Source organism: Arachis hypogaea, chromosome 11 (assembly GCF_003086295.3).
Source record: "Arachis hypogaea cultivar Tifrunner chromosome 11, arahy.Tifrunner.gnm2.J5K5, whole genome shotgun sequence".
In the NCBI taxonomy this organism is placed as follows: Eukaryota; Viridiplantae; Streptophyta; class Magnoliopsida; order Fabales; family Fabaceae; genus Arachis; species Arachis hypogaea.
In genome coordinates, this window is record NC_092046.1 from 11,551,570 (window position 1) to 11,572,649 (window position 21,080).

Below are 21,080 nucleotides of genomic sequence, written 5' to 3' on the forward strand. Positions count from 1 at the left end.
TGCTAAAACAAAGCTCTATGTCTGGACTAAATTTTTATTGTAGTCCTTAAAATTCACTCGATTATTTATTTTGGTCTTCAAAATTTAAAATTATCTATAGTAGTCCTCCATATTCAGGTTTGGACACCAATTTGATCCCTTGATTCTTTTCGAAGATGACTCGGCAAATGAAATGCTGAGGTGGCACCAATTTAAAATCCTAATTTTTTTCCATTATTTCTCTTGAGTTTCATTGTTCCTCAATCTCCTTCCTCCGTCCTCTTATCTTTTTGTTCCTCTTTATCAATATGCATTATACACTACTTTATATACTATAAAGATGAAAACCAAATTTCGACAAATAGTTTAAAATTGCATAACTCTAACTCTATCAACATCATCCTTACTCCATCCATAAAAAACAAAGCATCCACAAATCCCAACCTAACGTATAAGAAATCAATGAAATCCTAAAAAAATAGTAGGAAGAAAGTATAGCAATTTTTCATTGACAAAAACACTAGCACTATACAGCAGAATCATACATGCATTTAAAAAATAAATTAAAAAAGTTTTAAAGACCAAACCCAGCATTAATGATAAACTTGGCTAAGAATGAGAGGGGAGCAACCTCCTTCTTTCAAAACACTGTAATGTCCATTCTAAACTAGCCCTGCGTTAGTTCAACCTGAGTGACGAAGGATTTCAATAAATCTTCATTGGCGCCATTGATCAAAGATGAAGATGAATAACAGAAGTGAAGAATAAGAAGAATATGTTATATTGGGTCAAAACCGTTTCTTCATATACAAAACGATGACGCTTCTGGCTTCTTTAGGCGCTAAATGCTAAATGACATCGTTTACCCCATCATCTAGTGTGGTAGGGAGAGTGCCATCTCATACTACAAGAAAAATATTGAGTACCATCGGAATTACCGTCCGAAAAATAAATAAAATTTGACGGTAATTAAGTTACTGTTAGATTTATCGTCAGAAGGAATCGGATGGTATAATTTGCGTTGGATTTAGTGATGGATTATGGTTATGAAGAAAACAAATTCTGAGGCAACTTACCGTAAAAAATTTTCCGACGGTAATGGTGGTGCCAAAGCATACGTCTTCGTGTCATCTTACTGGCGGATTAATCCAACGGTAATGCCGACGGAATTTTTTTTTAATTTTTTTATTGAAAAATTAGCTGGGCTGTTACCATCGGTATATTCCGACGGTAATTATGATGGTAGATATTTTTGTAATAATCTTTTTTCGTCCATGTATAATGTATCTTGATAATTAATAATTGAAACAATAGTTTAAACTTGATTTGAAATATGAAATATACAAATTAAAAATACGAAGTGATGGTAATTAAAATATGTGAAACAATACTAATTCTATTACATTCTTCTCAAAGTTTGGTAATAAAATATATAAAATAGAACTATATTTACATTAACCCAACTCAGATTCATCATCTTCTTCCTCTAGTTCACCATCCTCCTCTTCCGAGGTAGTTTCTTAATCATCGAACTCGTCTTCCTCTTCTTCGTCACCATTGACCCTGTCTTCTTCTTAAAGATCATCGTCCTCTGGTGATAGTGTGTCGTCATCTACTCCAAGGTCAATGATGTCATCATCTATAACAGTCGACCTTAAGGTGATAAGATCACGGTATCAACCACCATTTTCGAAGGAGTTGGGTCATCAATTTGGTAAGGTTCCTGACCCTCTGATGTCCTGTCAGACTCGATGCAGTCTCTTGACTTAGTCTTAACCACAACCACCTAACTAAACTTGTATGAATCTAGATAAGGCAAATAGTATACTTGTCGTGCATTTTGATGTAGAATAAAAGGATCGTAGTGCCTATATTTCCTTGTTACATTAACTTTAATGATATCGTAGTCCTTATACTTTCGTGTTCCTTATCGCGAACTTGGATCATACCATTCACATTTAAACACGCACACGTTGTACATAGCGCGATAGAAATATTCTAATTGAATATTGTGTAACACACCAAACTAATCAGAATGACTACCGCCTGAATCCCCATGAATCCAAACTCCGGTATTATTTGTTTTCTTTCCAATCGATCATTGTAAAGAATGGAGCTGATATTTATTAATATATGGGGTAGCTAGTACCCTTATTTATTGGGCCCCAACTAAGTGCAACTAGTTCCCAATCTATTGTGTCAGTTAGATGCATACTATTCTTTGAACCAATGTGAAAAATTGTTCAATGAGGTATCAGGATTTGTCTCTTGGAATAACCTATATGATAGAATAGAATAAAGAAATTTTAATTAGATTAGAAGTAAGTATTTTACTTATTGAAATATTTACGAAGACTTAAATAACTCACATGACTGAGTGAAATCTGATCACAATTAAGCAACACATGCAGATGTACGATATTGATTTTCTTCTGCTCTAACCAGTGGTCACTATCCACACCCATTGCAATATCAACACTCCGTTTACCAAGTCATCATAAAAAAAATCGAGATCAAATTAGTGTCTAGACCTAAATCTAAAAAATTACTATAGATAATTTTAAATTTCAAAAGCTAAAATAGATAATTATATAAATATTCGAAACTAAAATATGAATTTAATCCTGTCTCTCCTTGTGCCCTCTATTGTGGTCCTTCTTGACAGTAAAGGCACCGTTTGAAAATACTGTTTAAAGAGTTAATATCTCAACCCCACACAACATATGAATAAGACAAACAAGTTAAGAAAATTGTGATGAGAGTCTTCATTTTAATCCACTTTTTGTCGACCTTTTGTGCAATTTTTCCACAGTTGTATTTCTATATCCATATATCTATCAAAATCCAATATCTCTTTATTATATATATTTTTAAATTCATTTTGGTAACTGGATAAAGTAATTAATATAGAAAACTTTTTATTATAAAAATTAAAATATTTTAATACCTTTATAATGTACTTATTAAAGAAAACTTAAAAACTTTAATTATTTGTAAAAATGAGAAGTATTCTTATAATAGAAGGTGTACATAGTCCGGTTTGGCCTAACGATCCAGACTGGACTCGAAGTATTTTGGACCACGTTGGTCCAGACCCAAAGTGATCTGGGAATGGCCTGGAAAAAAGAAATAAAACTTGGAGAAATACTTCAATCGGGACTGGGTCATAACTTGGGTCACCTGGGCTGGCCCGGTGAGGTTTCATACTTTTCCAAATGATGGAATAATTAGCTAGGGCACGCACCTATGACTCAACCACTCATGCAGCGCACAAGGCCATCATCAATTCACCACGCACCCTCTTCTCTCAGCACGTAGTGCCCTGACCTGAACCTCCTCTCCTCTCGGCACGCAGCCATGCCACGCACCCTTAGTCCCCACCTCACGCACGGCGTCTGATGCGTGAGCATCTTTCCTATCTTTTCCTAGTGAATTTGCATTTAATTTGTTGAGTTTAATCAAGAATTAATTATCTTTTAGCCACTACGGATGCTACTTTGAGTCTTGTGCAATTCTGTTTATTTTATGTAGCATTCAGATGGATTTGATGGAGTTTCTGCAGCACAAGAATTAAAGGAGATGACAGCGAGGAGCGACGCGTGCGCGTACCTGACGCGTACGCGTGAAAAGCGAAGTAGGTACACGCACGCGTGACACGCGAAGAAGATCAACGACGCATACACGTGACTGACGCGTACGCGTGACATGCGCCACGTGCAGAATTCACAGAAAATGCTGGGGCGATTTCTGGGATATTTTTGACCCAGTTTTCGGCCCAAGAAACACAGATTAGAAGCTGCAGAATGGAGGACTCAGGGGAACACTTCTCGTCACTTTCCAAGTTAAGCGTGGACCCTACGAAGTAAGTGGTCCCATCCATCAATTGAATACTTGCTGATTATTTAATTAATTAATTCTAATTTAAACTTAATTTTTTATTTTAAAATAAGAAAAGATATTATTTTAGTTTTAGAAATTTGAATTTAAATTTATTAGGATTAGATATAAAAGGATCTCAATTAGTTAATTTTAGAGGATCTCTACCAAAATACATTTTATCAGAATTCTTATTTTTCTCTCTGCACCATGAGCAACTAAACCTCCATTATTAAGGTTAGGAACTCTATCTATTGTATGGATTGATACTATTATTTTTCTATTTTGATTCATGTATTGATTTATATTTAAGAATTGTTTTCGTTCTTTATTTTATGAATTTGGGTGGAACGGAAGTATGACCCTCTTTCTAATTGAGTTCTTGTATAACTTGGAAAAGCTCTTTACTTGAACAACAGCTTGAAAACATATTCTCCTAAATTTCTAGTTTATCTGAATTTAACGGGATACGTGACATATAATCCTCTTATATTTGGGTAATTAGGATTTATGTGACATATAAACTAGAATTGAACTTCACCTTCTAATTAGAATTAAGTGACCAAGGAATTGGCAATTGATAAATTTTAGAGGAGACTAGAAAGGTCTAAGGAATTAGGGTCTAGTCACATATAGTTTGTCACGAATTAAATCTTACATGATTAAAATAGTTAATAAGAAAAGTCAATCCAAAAAATAGATAACTCTGAAGCCTTAACAGTCTTCTCCATATTTTATTCCCAACTTATTTACTTGCCTTTCTTTAATATTCTTGCTATTATTTAATGTCTTTGAACTCTCAAACATTATTTTCTGTTTGTCTAACTAAGTAAATTAATTAACCATTGTTGCTTAGTCCTTCAATTCTCGTGGGATCGACCCTCACTCATCTGAGGTATTACTTGATACGACCCGATACACTTGCCGGTTAGTTTGTGGTTGTAAATTTCGCACCAAGTTTTTGGCGCTGTTACCAGGAATTGATTATAATTGACAACTACTCGTTGTTTAATTTCTTAGATTAGACAATTTTTTTTAATTAGATTTATTTTATTATTATTAATTTTCGTTTCTTTATTTATTTATTTTTATTCCGTAATTCTTTTTCTTTTTTTCTTTCTTTCGTTCTTTCACTCGTACCCCTCCCCTGCTTTTTCGTTCTCGTTCCCACTCCCCTGTCCCCTCTTTGGTTTTATTTTTTTTTTTCTTTCTTTTGATTGTTTTAATAAAACTTACGGCATTCTTTTTTTTTTCCTGTTTATTTTTCATTTCCTTTTATTTTTGTTTTTGTTTTTTCCATTATTTTTTTATTTTATTAGTTTTGTTTTATTTTTATCTTTAATTTTTTAAAAAAAAAATAATAATAAATAAATAAATAAATAGCACTAATATTTTTTTTAAATTTCTGAAATTAAGTTTGGTGTCTCCTAGTTATTTTTATTTCAATTTTTTTGTTCATTTTTTTTGTTAATTTCAAATTTTTTTCTGTCCTAATTTTGTCTACACATTTCGAAATTTATTTATTTATTCTATTTAGTATTTTTATTTTAATTGTTTACACAAGTTACTTCACTGGAATTCTCTGCACTCTGACGTAAAGAGTTCCATCTTTTCTTGTCTTCTGTTTGTTTATGCGCAGGAACTGAGACAAGGAACATCTCTTAGATTTTGATCCTGGACCTGAAAGGACTTGTAGGTGACGTTTACAACAAGCAAGACTTTGCAAGGCTGCAGAATCCACTATGGATCACAATAATGCTGTTAATGCCAATGTGGCAAATCCGAATGGAAATGAAGAACAAAGGAGAGTGCTTGGCTCTTACTCTGCTCCTACTGCAGATCTTTATGGAAAAAGCATTGTGGTGCCTCCTATAGTTGCAAACAACTTTGAGTTGAAGCCACAATTGGTCACCCTGGTGCAACAAAACTGCCAGTATCATGGTCTTCCTCACGAAGACCCAAATCAATTTATTTCTAATTTTCTGCAGATTTGTGATACTGTGAAGACAAATGGAGTGAACTCAGAGGTGTATAAACTCATGCTCTTCCCGTTTGCTCTGAGGGATGGAGCAAAGCTATGGCTTGACTCCCAACCCAGGGAGAGTTTGAATACTTGGGACAAAGTTGTTACTGAGTTTCTTACTAAATTTTTTTTCACCAAAGAAGCTGACTAAGCTTAGGGTGGAGGTTCAGACCTTCAGGCAGAGGGATGGTGAAACTCTTTATGAAGCTTGGGAGAGGTACAAGCTACTGATTAGGCAATGCCCTCCGAACATGTTCTCTAAATGGACCCAACTAGACATCTTTTATGAAGGCTTGGGTGAAATATCCAAGATGTGCTTAGATAATTCTGCAGGTGGTTCATTGCATAAGAAGAAGACACCGGAGGAGATTATTGAGCTGATTGAATTGGTTGCTAGCAACCAATATTTATACTCATCTAACAGGAATCCTGTGAACTCTGAGACTCCTCAGAAGAAGGGTGTTATGGAAGTAGAAGCTCTTAATGCTCTTCTTGCTCAGAACAAGCTTATGTCTCAGCAGATAAATTTACTTACTCAGCAGATGGGTGGCATGCAAGTCTCAGCTATCAACACCCAAAACCCATCTCAAGAGGTCCCCTATGACATGACAGGTAATTTTGTGCAAAATGATAATTATGATTATGCTCAATCTTCTACTGAACAAGTCAATTACATGAAAAATGGCCCTAGAAATCCCAATAATGACCCATATTCTAAGACATATAATCCGGGGTGGAGAAATCATCCAAATTTTGGGTGGAGGGACCAACCTCAGAGACCTCAAAATTTTAACAATAATTCTTAGGGCGTCTTCCAACAGAACAATCACAATAACCGCAAATTTTAATCTCATCAACAACAACCACCTCCGCAGGCAAAATCTAATTCCCAAGAATATTTTAATTGGGAGATGATGAGGAGTTTTATGCAGGAAACCAGAGCATCAATCAAGAATTTGGAGATTCAGATGGGTCAAATAGTCACAAGAGTTAATGAAATTGATCAGAGGACCACTAATAGCCTTCCTGGTAACACAATTCCAAATCCAAGAGAGGAATGCAAGGCTATCACCTTGATAAGTGGACAAGTGGCAAGTATTAAAGCACAAGTTAATGAGGAGCCAGTTGAAAAAGAAGATTGCAAGGTTATTCAATTAAGAAGTGGTAAAGTAGCTGGTTCTGAGACCAAGGTCAATAAAGAGCTAGTTGAAAAGGAAGCTACATAAGAGAAGAAGGAAGAAGTAGAGCACGTCCCTCCAAAGCGTACAGACAACCCATTCCCAAACTATCTTGACACTTATCCTACATTGCCAAAGGCTCTTGAGTACAAGCCTAAAATGCCATATCCTCAGAGACTTCAAAAGAAAACCAAGAACAAGCAATTTTCAAAGTTCTTGGAAGTCTTCAGAAAATTGCAAACCAATATTCCTTTTGCTGAGGTTTTGGAACAAATGCCTCTCTATGTCAAGTTCATGAAGGAGCTGTTGTCAAAGAAGAAGCCTTTAAAGGGAGATGAGACAGTGGTCCTGACTAAGGAATGCAGTGCCATAATTCAGAATAACTTACCAAGGAAGATGCCAGATCCAGGGAACTTTCAAATTCCATGCACCATTGGGAGCACAACCTTTGAGAAAGCCCTATGTGATCTGGGGGCAAGCATAAATCTAATGCCCTTATCTGTGATGAAGAAGCTGCAAATCCAAGAGGCACAATCCACAAAGATAGCATTACAGATGGTAGACAAATCTATGAAGCCTACATACGGATTAATGGAGAATATCTTGGTCAAAGTGGGTAAGTTCTTCCTCCCAGCAGATTTTGTGATTCTTGACACAGGGGAGGATGAGAATGCCTCTATAATCCTAGGAAGACCTTTCCTATCCACTGGAAGAGCTCTAATTGATGTAGAAGTGGGTGAATTAGTACTCAGAGTGCATAATGAGCAACTAGTCTTTCATGTCTTCAAAGATATACATTCAGCAGGTAAAGAAGAGAGGTGCATGCAGACTGAGCTTATTAATCCAAACCTTCAAGAACCCACTGATGATGCAAAGCAGAAATTGCAGCTAAAACCTCCTTTGGTGACAATCAATAAAATTTATCCTGACATCAAACCTAAGTTTGGTGTCGAGAATGCAACATCCACCAAAGAAGAGGTTCCCAAAAAGAAGAAAGTACCCAGGGGATGGAGAAACAAAAAGATCCCTACTGAAGGTTTCTCCCCGGGAATGAAGGTGGTGTTGACTAGGAATCTAGTGTGGATTTATACAGTAAACAGAATCCTCTCTCTGGAGCATATTGAGCTAATTTATGGAGACACAGGAAAGAAATTCAAAGTAAGAGGTGAAGAGCTGAGCCCCTATGATCCTCCTCTTTAGAGGAGCTGACCATCAAGCTAGTGACGGTAAAGAAGCGCTTGTCGGGAGGCTACCCGATAATTTCGTATCCTTAATTACTTCTCGTAGTAGTAGTTTTCTTATTTATGTTATTTTTATTGAGTTTTCACTATTTTCTGATCATGCAGCTATCTTAGAACAGGAACCAGACACTTCCTTAAAAAAAAAAAAGCACCCGACGCGCAAGCGTCGCTTACGCGTACGCGTCATATATGGGTGCGAGAAAAACAAAAAGTTACAGAGAGTTGCACTGGAGTTGAGCAGGAACCATGCCTCGCGCACAAGCAACACCACGCGCACGCGTCCCTAACGCGTGCGCGTCGTTTGCGATTCCAGCCCATCACGCGGACACGTCCCTGACGCGCACGCGTGACCTTGAAAAATCGACGTAAATGGGTGCATGGCTGAAAGTTATGCTGGCTTGAGGATGGAATTATGCTAGAGGCACAACCTGATCACGCGTACGCGTCCCTGACGCATGCGCGTCCTTTGCACAAATGGCCATCCACGCATGCGCGTGCATGACGCGCACACGTCATATGAAAATTTTGGTTCCCAGGCCACGCGAACAGAGAGTTGTGCGTGTGCGCGGCCGCCTTCGCGCGATTCGCCCAAATCAAGGGCACGCGTATGCGTGCCTGACACTTACGCGTCACTATGAAAATTGCGCGACCCATGCGTATGCGTGCTGTACGCGTACGCGTCGCCTGCGCCGCACAACTACACTAGTTCGCCGCCCAAGTTTTAATTTTCTTTCTCTCTCTCCCAAATCCTAATTCTCTCTTGTTCTTTTATCCTTTTCTTCTTTCTTCATACTATTTTCTTTTGTTTTCAGTTCTTCTTTGCTTGAGGACAAGCAAACCTTTAAGTTTGGTGTTGACGCTTCGTTTATGGATTTTCCGTTTATATTTATGGCACCAAAGGGAGGCAAATCATCTTCACGTAGGAGCATAGCCGGAGGAATGAGATGGCCACCAACATAACTGAGGTGGTTGAGTTCCTTTCATTCTATATTCCTTCCCGCTTTTACTATGTTATGATCCGGTTTTCTACTTATTTTGTTATTACATGATCAGTTTTTATTTTAATTTCCAGGTTCTAGTTGAATTTACTGTTTATTATGTTATTTGATTTTTAGTCTGAAGGAATGTCTCATGTATTACTCACTGAGTTTGAAATAAAAAAGAAAAAAAATGATGTATTGCATGAGAAATTGAGTTTATATTGAAGAGTAGTCTTATTTACTTAGATGTGGTGGTATTTTCTGTGACTCTGAATGCATGACATGAACAGTGCATATTTAAATTTGAATCAAAGAATGTTAATGTACAAGGAACACGGATTTAGAGAATTATTATGATTTCTCTGAAATAAACAAAAATTTAATCCTTGAAGCAAACGAAACAGCAAAAAAAAAAAGAGAAGCAAGGTCCAAGGCTCTGAGCATTAATGACTTGGGAGGTCAGACATGATTAAAAGCTCAAAGAGTTGTTTCCCTAGTTATATGCTTGTGGTGTTCTTGTGTCAAGTAATCCTTGAGACAAAACATTTAGAGTCGAGATCAATTGCAATTAACAGAGCATGCCAAAGGCTTTGAACACCACTGTCTGGGAGTAGCTGAAAGAAAAAAAATCAAAACTTCAAAAGAGTTCCCTAGTTAAGTGCTTGTGGTGTTTCTGTATCAAGTGAAGATTGAGACAAAACATTTAAAGTCACGGCTAGGCTCAAGGTGCAAAGCACCAAAGAAAAGAGAATCAAAGAAAAATTGCTGTGTTCAAGGGTTAAATTGAGTTACAAAAGATCAGAGAATTCATAATATTATCCGGATCCTAATTCCAAATGACAGTGACATCCTTCTAATTCAAAGGAGAGTGAGATGCCAAAACTATTCAAGATTGCAGTTATAAACCCCACTATAAGAATAGACATGAGCTTAATCGAACTCTCATTCTCATGCAAATTCACATCTAAAGCCTATATTAGTTTTGGTTGCTTGAGGACAAGCAACAATTCAAGTTTGGTGTTGTGATGCGCGAGCATCTTTCCTATCTTTTCCTAGTGAATTTGTATTTAATTTGTTGAGTTTAATTAAGAATTAATTATCTTTTAGCCACTATGGATGCTACTTTGAGTCTTGTGCAATTCTGTTTATTTTAGGTAGCATTTGGATGGATTTGATGGAGTTTTTGCAGCACAAGAATTAAAAGAGATGACAACGAGGAGCGACGCGTGCGCGTACCTAACGCGTACGCGTGAAGAGCGAAGAAGGTACGCGCACGCGTGACACGTGAAGAAGATCAACGATGCGTACGCGTGACTGACGCGTCGCGTGACATGCGCCACGTGCAGAATTCACAGAAAACGCTGGGGCGATTTTTGGGCTGTTTTTGACCTAGTTTTCGGCCCAGGAAACACAGATTAGAGGCTGCAGAATTGAGGACTCAAGGGAACACTTCTCGTTACTTCCCAAGTTAAGCGTGGACCCTACGAAGCAAGTGGTCCCCATCCATCAATTGAAGACTTACTGATTATTTAATTAATTAATTCTGATTTAAACTTAATTTTTTATTTTAAAATAGGAAAAGATATTATTTTAGTTTTAGAAATTTGAATTTGAATTTATTAGGATTAGATATAAAAGGATCCCAATTAGTTAATTTTAGAGGATCTCTATCAAAATATATTTTATCAGAATCCTTATTTTTCTCTCTGCACCATGAGCAACTAAACCTCCATTGTTAAGGTTAGGAGCTCTATCTATTGTATGGATTTATAATATTATTTTTCTATTTTAATTCATGTACTGATTTATATTTAAGAATTGTTTTCGTTCTTTATTTTATGAATTTGGGTGGAACGGAAGTATGACCCTATTTCTAATTGAGTTCTTGTATAACTTGGAAAAGCTCTTTACTTGAATAACAGCTTGAAAACATATTCTCCTAAATTTCTAGTTATCTGAATTTAACGGGATACGTGACATATAATCCTCTTATATTTGGGTAATTAGGATTTCTGTGATATATAAACTAGAATTGAAATTCACCCTCTAATTGGAATTAAGTGACCAAGGAATTGGCAATTGATAAATTTTAGAGGATACTAGAAATGTCTAAGAAATTAGGGTCTAGTCACATATAGTTTGCCATGAATTAAATCTTACATGATTAAAATAGTTAATAAGAAAAATCAATCCAGAAAATAGATAACTCTTAAGCCTTAACTGCCTTCTCCATATTTTATTCCCAACTTATTTACTTGCCTTTCTTTAATATTCTTGCTATTGTTTAATGTCTTTGAACTCTCAAACACTATTTTCTGCTTGTCTAACTAAGTAAATTAATAACTATTGTTGCTTAGTCCTTCAATCCTCGTGGGATCGACCCTCACTCACCTGAGGTATTACTTGGTACGACCCGGTGCACTTGCCGGTTAGTTTGGGGTTGTAAATTCCGCACCAGCGCCACCCTTTCCCTCTTAGCCCTATCTCTATCTCTCATCACGCTCGGCGATGACGATACCATTCTCAGCAACGACGACACCAGTGCGACGTCGCTTTTCTGCTCCATCAATGAGCCACTAGAATGCAGCCCCGCCACCACTAAAAGCCCTGGCGAAGCTCAGTCAGCCACCACTTCTGCTCTGCTGCTCGCGATCGTCTTCTTTTCTCTGCCTTTCGTCGTCTTCTTCTTCTCTTCTCTGACCTCTGTTTTCAAGCTTTGATAAATAATTAATATTCTGAATTTAGGGATTTTGATTATTGGAACTTCTGATTAGAAATTTTGATTATTGTTCTGATTAGTATATTGATTATTGTTCTGATCTCTGATTATCAGTGATGGTTATTTGTTCTTAATTTTGATTATTATTGATTTTGTCCTTGATTTTGTTTGCTTAGTGATGGTTATTTATTCTTAATTTTGATTATTGCCGAACTTCTGATTTGTTACAATGTTATTGAACTTCTGATTATTATTGAATTATTGTTAAAGGCTCGATTTTCACCCGATTTTTATCCGATTTTCACCCGGTCCTAAAGTCTTTAGGTTTCATCGGGTCTAGGATCGGATTAGAGTTTAAAAAATAGATCCAGTATATATTTAGGATTGGATCTAGATTAGAATAAACCCGATTTCACTCGACTCATGTACATTCCTAATTTTTCGTTAAATACTATAGAAATTTAAAAAAAAAAACAGACAAAATCATCCATTATAATTTCGTAATTTTCATGTAATTTTATAGTTTAATTTAATTTTTTTATTAAGAACATAGTAAATGTCTAAAGAAATTAAACAATAACTATTTAAAAATTTTATAATGTTTTCAATTCATTGAACTAAATTTATAAAAATATAAGTCTATAACTAGGCTAATTTTTTTTATATGGAAAAATGTAGCGTTTGATGTTGAAATAGATATGTGTAAAATAATTACACTGATATGATGTCAAAGGTAAATCACAAACTGCGTTTGGACTGGATTTTTTTTAAATTGTAACCTGCAAAACGCAGGTTGCGTTTTACGCATGGGATTAATTTTTTTAATTTTTTGGAAGAACAAAAAGTTGCATTTTGAATTTAAAAATTTTTATTCAAAAGCTGCAAAGTTTTGTCTGGGAAAAAATGTTTAAATCGCGAGTCTTACTCATAAATACCATTGGCAATACATCCGTGTTTTATATCTCACCTCCATTCCTCTTTCTTTTATAGTGAATTTTTTGACAATTTATAGTATCAAAAAAGTTGGGTTAGATAAAGTTGAGGTTATGAAAGGTATTATAAATTTGAGAGTGTATTATAACAGTGAGATTATACTAAACACACATGAAGGAGTGACTTTTGTGTGTGAATTCTCGTTTTCCTTTGTTATTCCATAGACCATGAGTTTTGTAGATTTGTAAAATGGTCTTTGTGACAACATACAAAGTCACATTTCAAAAGGGGTGAGTAACATTTTATACAAGAATCCTGTACAAGTACTTGATGGGCTGATACAGTTTCAAATAATATCCATCACTGACGACACATGTATACAGTAGATGTTCTATATTTATCAACAAACCCAATTTCACATACCGATGATAGAACTGTACGTTGAGTTTGAACAGCATATAAGGTTGGACGCGATTGGCGAGGAGGTGAATGTTAATGAACCCGTGGATATAAAGAGCTCTTCAAGCACACGTGTCCAACATACAACGAAACTTAGTGCTGTGAGCCTGAAAATCGTAGCTTGTGTTTATTTCTGACCACCTGCAAAACACAAGCTACGTTTGGGGAGTTCCAACACGGTCAATGCCTGCTCTGATTTGTATGCAGGAACAAGGAAGACACATTTCACCCTTGGGTTGTCCTTCCTACAAAATGCAATTTACGTTTGGCAGCCACCACATGCAACTTTTTTTTTTCGTTTTTTACAAAACACAGGTTACGTTAGATATACCTACACACTTACAAATCCACATCTATAAATTACACTCCATACACCAATATTTTTACATTACACAAAATTTTTTTTATTACTAAATTAATTTCTGCTATAATTATATATCAATATTAATGCGTGTAATTGTATATTCAAACGTCATTGTTGCAAATTTAAAATATTCAAATCCAACATAAAAATTGAGCGTCAAATATTTTAAGTTAAAAATAGTATTCTTAGAAAGAATAATTAAAAAATACTAAAAAAGTTATAAAAATAATCACAAAATAGTTATTATAATTTTCACACAAATAAAATAAAAGAGACTTTTTGTTACAAAATTGTCATAAACCAATTGTCATTTTTTTTATATAAATCATTGCACGATATATAATATGTGAAAATCTTAAAACCATGCTTCCATTTATTAAAAAAAAAAGATAAATTTATAATAAAAATTAATTTGAAACAATCTAATAATATAGAGCTTTATTTTATTGCTTAATTCGTCGCATTGATAGAAAGTAATTTGGTTATGAAGAAAAGATTGGTGATCAACGTGTATATGGATGCATGGTGTATTGTCCCGAATTGTGGACCTATGTTGATCAGAGACCTGCAAAACGCAGGTAACGTTTTGCAGGCGTTGGAATAAAAAAACTAAACGCAGGCTGCGATTGGTGAGGGAGGAGAACCAGCAAGCGAAACGTGCCCTGCATGCCGACAGGAACAGAGCCAAACGCAGGATGCATTTGTCAGCGTAGCAGAGCCAAATGCAGGTTGCGTTTTGCAGGCTCCCTAGCTGCATGCGCGCCACGTGTACTCTACGGGTGTCTCAGCTTAGTGCTTATAAGCGGAAAACGCAGATGGAAGGAAGCAAAGTGAAAAATAGTTGAGGGAGAGTGAGGAAGCAAGAGTTTACTGTGAGAAGGAGCTTGATGAAGAAGAAGGACACGGTATAGGAAACAAAAAATGGTGCGTGACTATACCAAACCAGAAAAACATATTATTGAGTATTTGGATCATCTTCAATTTGTAAGTAATTTTTTTTAATATTTAACAATAAATATATAGATTTATTCGAATTTTATTTATTTATTTGTGTTGTAATTAGTAATATTGGGGTTATTAATATTATTATAACTAATATTATGTTGTTATTTATTTCTCATTACGGTTTAATTTTTTTAATACTGGTATTATATTATTATTGTTATTAATAGGCAATGTTGTTAGTGACGTTGTTGTTGTTATTATTATTATTATAGTGGGTATGTTAATGAGAATAATTTATTAATAATTTTTAATAACAATAATGCATAATAATTTATTATTATTTTTTAGTGATTTATTATTATTTTTTATGATAATAATAATAATAATAATACTGTTAACAGTAAACGGTTTTTTTAATAATGTTTAATTAAAAAAATTATTATGTTTAATACTATATTAAGGTTTGTAATAATAATTAATATTGTATGTTAATAATAAACCGTGTATGTTATAGATAATATAATAAATGGTTATTATTGTTGTTATTATTGTTATATTTAAGTAATTATTATTATAATTAGAGTGTTATTATGATTATTTTATAATACTGGTTATGATAGTGAGAATAAGTTTGCTTCAAATTTTTAATAATTAATAATACTGTTTAATAAATAATAGATTAATATTTATGTTTTTTAATAATTTATTATTGTTTTAAGATAATAATAATACTATTTAGTTGTTGTTGCTAATTATTTTTTTTGAACAAATTATTAACCGATATTATTTAGAATTTAATAATTATCATTTTCTTTTTGCAGGCTATCAGAAATTTGTTGCCCAGAAAACTGGATCCGCCAGATACCTTTAACGAGGTAGCTGCAGCGACATTGGCATTGACTGGGTTTCAGCACGTTTCATGAGTAGGCGAAATGAGAGGTCATTCTGCACTACTGAGTGCTTTGGTGGAACGCTGGAGGCCGGAGACTCACACATTTCATCTTCCGGTCGGTAAAGTGACGGTGACGCTGGAAGATGTGAGCTATATTCTTGATCTCCCGATTAATGGGGAGGCCGTTGCGGGTAGATCAGATAGTAGCCACGAGTTTTTGGTGGAGAACTGCATTGCGTGTTTTGGTCGGGAGCCCGGTCCGGACGATCATGTGTTCGGGAAGCTACATATTGCTTAGGTTCACGGTGCAGAGACAGCGAGCCTTGTGATACTCAGGAGTCCCTCGAGCGGTACGTTTCTGCGTGCTCGGAACAATTGTGTTTCTGGATAAGTCGACCGTTTCACTGAACTCGAAGTTTCTACCGCTACTTCGGGATTTCCACCAGATTTCAGGGTATAGTTGGGAGGCAACAAGTCTGGCACACCTATACAAATCGTTGTGTCGTGCATCATGATACAACTGCAAGGAAATGGATGGCCCACTGATACTACTTTTTGTTTGGGCGTGGGAGTGTATGCCGTTCCTGGCACCTATACCCCGCGATCAACTCGGCGATGTTGGTATTCCACTAGCGCGACGGTATTGGCTTTTATCGTTATTGTTGTTGTTATTATTATTATTATTATTATTATTATTATTATTATTATTATTATTATTATTATTATTATTATTATTATTATTATTATTATTGTTATTGTTATTCTGTTTTCGTTAGGTGGAGTCATTGGCGCCGACATACGAGATATATACGGCGGTCTACTGCGCATTTTAGGCGAGGACTCGACGACATGGGAGTTGACGACGAAAGTTGTACCATTAATGTCTAAAGTTTTTATTCAGAAGAATAGTTTTTCTAATCGGTCTCTTGGTAACTATTGTGCAATTTATATGGCAACCATATATGGGAGTGGGGATTCCAGATGTCCTCGCTCCCCATTTGGTTTTGTGCTCCACCCAGTCGCCTCTAGTGTCATTCGAGTGCATAGAATGACACCCAACAGACCGGGTCAAACGACAGTTCAGGATGCAGCAGCTACCACCAGGCCCCGCGTTCAACCTTGGTCGTGATCACTGCAAGCGGTTGACAGGAGCACAAAACCATGACTGGGGACAGATTTACATTCAATGGGTTAACAGATGGATAGTTGACCGCTATAACACATTGCAGCTAGGCGAGGAGATTATTGACTTCCATCATCTCCTAGTGTACTACGATTGGTACACACAGCAGTATGGGATTCACCTCCGACTATCAGATAGAGTTCTAGGCGAACAGGTTGGCGCCGATGAACCATAGCAGCAACAGGAAAAACATTATTTATCATAAATTGTTAACTAGGTTAAAGTAAATGACGATGTTACAAAAAAAGTAACATATAATTGTGAAGTAGGTCATAACAGATGTTACATTGAAAAGCTTAACCACTAATGACCTCTAGCGGAGCTTGGACCTGCGCGCTGAGGACATCGGCTGCGGCTATGTCCCTCGCGTCCACATATAGTGCACCGGTGAGTACCACGCATCTCACGCGAATCCATCTCATTCAAGTAGCGGGTGGACTTCGGTCTTCCTTTCGTCGCGCACCTCAATGTCCAGTTGTCGATCACCTTCGCTCCTTCGTATCTATCCCATGTAGATGGGTCACCCATTGGAACAAACTCGTCTCTGTACACCTTGCAAATTTCAGACATCTTGTACACATCGTGCACGTACACTTGCCAATCGAGACGCTGGTTGGCACAACATGCAAGCACGTGGCGACATGGAAGTCGTTTGACCTGGAAATGGCCACAGTCGCAGTGTCGTTGCGCAAGGTTGACAGTGTAAATGGTACCATCTTGCATTTTGCGAACCTCAAACATCTCGTTGCGCCTGTCGAACCGGTTGACCACAACGTTTCTTGCACGTCGGAAGCTTTCTTCAACTCTCTTCGTTGCGAACTCTGAATACGTGAATCCGTTGCGGAGATGCTCATGAGCCTCGGTACTCTTCCGAGTGAACAACTCATTCAGCCGATAGAAAGTTGACCGGACCAGGGCAGTCATATGAAGGTTGCGTGCATCCTTCATGACAGAATTTATGTACTCTACCAAGTTTGTCGTCATATGTCCCCAACGATGACCACCATCGAATGCCAACACCCATCTCTCAACACCGATCTCATCGCACCATTGAGTATATGCCTCATCTCGCTCTTTAAGCCTTTCGTAGTTTTTGTTGTACTCCTGCTCGATCCTAGAATAGCCTGTTGAACAAACCATTTATTCATAAGCAGATGCCACAGATTTACTATGAATAGAACCATAATAGCGAGTTGAAATAACTGTATTCACCACGAGTTTATGCAAATATGGAGTCTTGAACCTCCTTAAGAGGTTGGAGCCGATGTGCCTGATGCAGTACATGTGCCACGCCCTTAGTGGTGACCATGCACCGTTACTGTGAGCTATTGCAGCGTCGATGGAGGTATGGTGGTCAGAAATAATACCCACACCATCAATGGTAACAACATATCTCCACAAATTCGTTAGGAAAAACTCCCACGCGTCTGCCGTCTCGCCCTCGACTATAGCAAATGCAATAGGCACAATGTTTTGATTCCCATCTTGTGCAACCGCTACCAGAAGTGCACCTTTATATTTTCCGTACAGGTGCGTCCCATCAACTTGCACCAGTGGCTTGCAGTGTCTAAATGCTACAATACATGGATAGAAGCTCCAAAAAATACGGTGCAGAACTCTTACACCTTGAACCTCCTCAGTCTCACGGTAAACGGGGAGCGTTTTGATTTGAACACAAGACCTTGGTATTTTAACCGTCATTGCTTTCAACCATACTGGCAGAGTCTGGTAAGAAACTTCCCAATCACCGAAAACCTTGGCAACAGCTTTCTGCTTTGCCAACCAAGCCTTGCAGTAACCGATAGTGTAGTTGAACCTGGATTGAACTTCTGTAATTACAGACTTTACCTTTATCGAGGGGTCTGATTCAACCAACGGCCTAATGGCATGTGCAATTGTGTCCGAGTCCAACTTGGCATGATCTTGTGATATCGTTCCCACGGTGCACGTGTGCTTGCCATTGTATCTCCTGATCTTCCAACAAGCTTTCTTTCGAATCAAGCTAGCCCGGATAAGTCAATCGCACCTTGCACCATACCCCTTGCATTTCGCATAAAATGTCTGCGGCTCAGACTCATACACAGTGTAATCAACTCCTCTAGAGACAGTGTACCTTTTGATTGCAGATATCACCGACTCTCTCGAACCAAATTCCATTCCAACACTAAACTCGCCATCTTCCGTCGCAGCGTTGCCTTCACCTACGACATGCGCACCACCATCAATCAGACAAGGCAAATAAAATAAACACTGTAGGAAACTTGAGTTAATAATCATAACATACCCGTATTCGCATACTCAGGAAATTCCGGGGCATGCATGGCTTCGAGATCTAGAGTCCGCATAAAAGACGGAACACCAAACGGGTGCTGCCTTGCAATCGCATTCGCTTCATTTTGCACATCTGGATTGCCTGCCAAGTCTCCGTCATCGTTTTCGTCGTCGACTTCATAGTTAGCTTCGAACTCCTCTTCACTGTCATTGTTATCTTCTTCCCAATCTATATCCCCAAGCTCATCAACATTGACCTCCTCGCCGACCGTGCCTGATCCTAACTGCTGTTCAAACTCAACGTACAACTCTATCATCGGCATGTGAAATCGGGTTTGTTGATAAATACAGAACATCTGCTGCATATTGGCATCGTCAGTGATGGGCATTAATTGAAACTGTATTAGCCCACTAAATACTTGCACATGACTTCTGTATAAAAGGTTGCTCACCCTTTTCAAAATGTGGCTTTGAATGTTATTACAAAGCCCATTTTGCAACTCGACAAAGCTCATGGTACAGAGAATAGCAAATGACAACGGACATTCACAAACAAAAGTCACTCCTTCATGTGTGTTTGGTATAACTTCACCGTTATAATATACTCGCAAATTTACAATATTTTTCATAACTTCAACCTCACCTACTCCGATTGTTTTGACACACCTAACTACCAAAAAAACTAAGAACTGCAACTTATGTATATGAAAGAAGAGTATGATGAGTAGAATGGGAGTGAGGCCATTTGGGCGGGGAGTGCCTCGTATTTATAGGCAAGCTCCTTCGTTAAAATATTTTTTTCTCAACAAATGCAACCTGCGTTTTTAATTTTTCAAAAAAGTGATCTGACAACACAAAAAAACGCAGCCTGCATTTTGCGTTTACAAGAAAAAAAATGCTGACCCTCGGTACAAAACGCAATCTACGTTTTGTTATCACAAAAAAAAAATAACCCATCACAAAACGCAGGCCGCGTTTGGGTTAAAAAAATTAAAAAAAATTTTGAAAAAGCAAAATGCAGCCCACGTTTGCTCTCTTTGGTGAGCAAAAAAAAAAAAAAAACAGGCCAAAAGTAAAACGCAGGTAACGTTTGACACCATAGCAGGGAAAAATTTGCCTATGCATCCATTATATTGAACAACACCAAGCTTTGTTCCATATAAAAAAAAAGAGTTGATACACATTTTGGCCTCTGAAATTTTCGAGGGCCTCAATTTGGACCCCGAAATTTATAGATACCAAATTAAAACCCTCAAATATTGAATCGTGACCCACGTTTGTCCCCGTAGCTATCTCCGTTAACGGAGATCTGACGTGGCACGTTAAATTGACACGTAGGAAAGCCTAAAACGACGTCGTTTTATGTTCCCTCTCAGTTTTAACTCATTGTGACATCGTTTAAGGGCTTCATTGGGTTAAAAAAGTTGGGCCAACATGTAGATAAAGACACAGACATAGCTTGACCCTTCTTCTTCCTTCTCTTTGTCTTCTATTCTTCTTCTCCACATTTTTGTTCTTCTCGCATACTTGACTGTGAAAAAGGAGAATCAGAGTAACATTGGTGGTGTATTGGACTGATGGGTGAGGTTGCTGACGAACTAACATGGGCGTGGAAAGAAACGAAGAAGATCAGGTTAGGAAGTGAAGTTTTATTTATTTTCACATATTTCTTAATAATCTGTTTTTGGCTTTTGTTTGGGTTTTTGTATTGCATTGTTATTGTCGAAACAAGGTGCTGGTTATATTTAGGGCATTGGAAATTGTTGCATGTGAATGATGCTAGGATTTTTTTTTTCCTTGCTGAAGAAGAGAATGTCGATTTTATCTTTTGCTGTCTGTGGAAAAATGTTATTATGTGTGTGTTATTGCTTGTGTTTAAAAAATTTGTTGTTTTAAAATGAATTATGACCTATTGTCCTCTTTGGAGTTTGAAGTCAGTTAAGTCAGTATGCTTTGTTTTTTAAAATTATTGTTGAAATTTTTGTTATTTTACAATGTAGATGGATGATGATATAACAATTGTCATCCACCATGGAG

General features: G+C 36.9%; 1 protein-coding gene across 1 annotated transcript; it reads right to left on the bottom strand.

Moving 5' to 3' along the window:
- Positions 1–17,075: 17,075 nt before the first annotated feature.
- LOC114924648 (uncharacterized) lies at positions 17,076–17,912 on the bottom strand. The gene has a single exon (XM_029289888.1). It carries the CDS (start codon positions 17,910–17,912, stop codon positions 17,076–17,078), a length of 837 nt encoding a protein of 278 aa, XP_029145721.1.
- Positions 17,913–21,080: the final 3,168 nt, after the last annotated feature.

Bases quoted from the DNA above. Each gene is read 5' to 3' on its own strand.
- LOC114924648 (XM_029289888.1), bottom strand. From the start codon at position 17,912: ATGGTTTGTTCAACAGGCTATTCTAGGATCGAGCAGGAGTACAACAAA.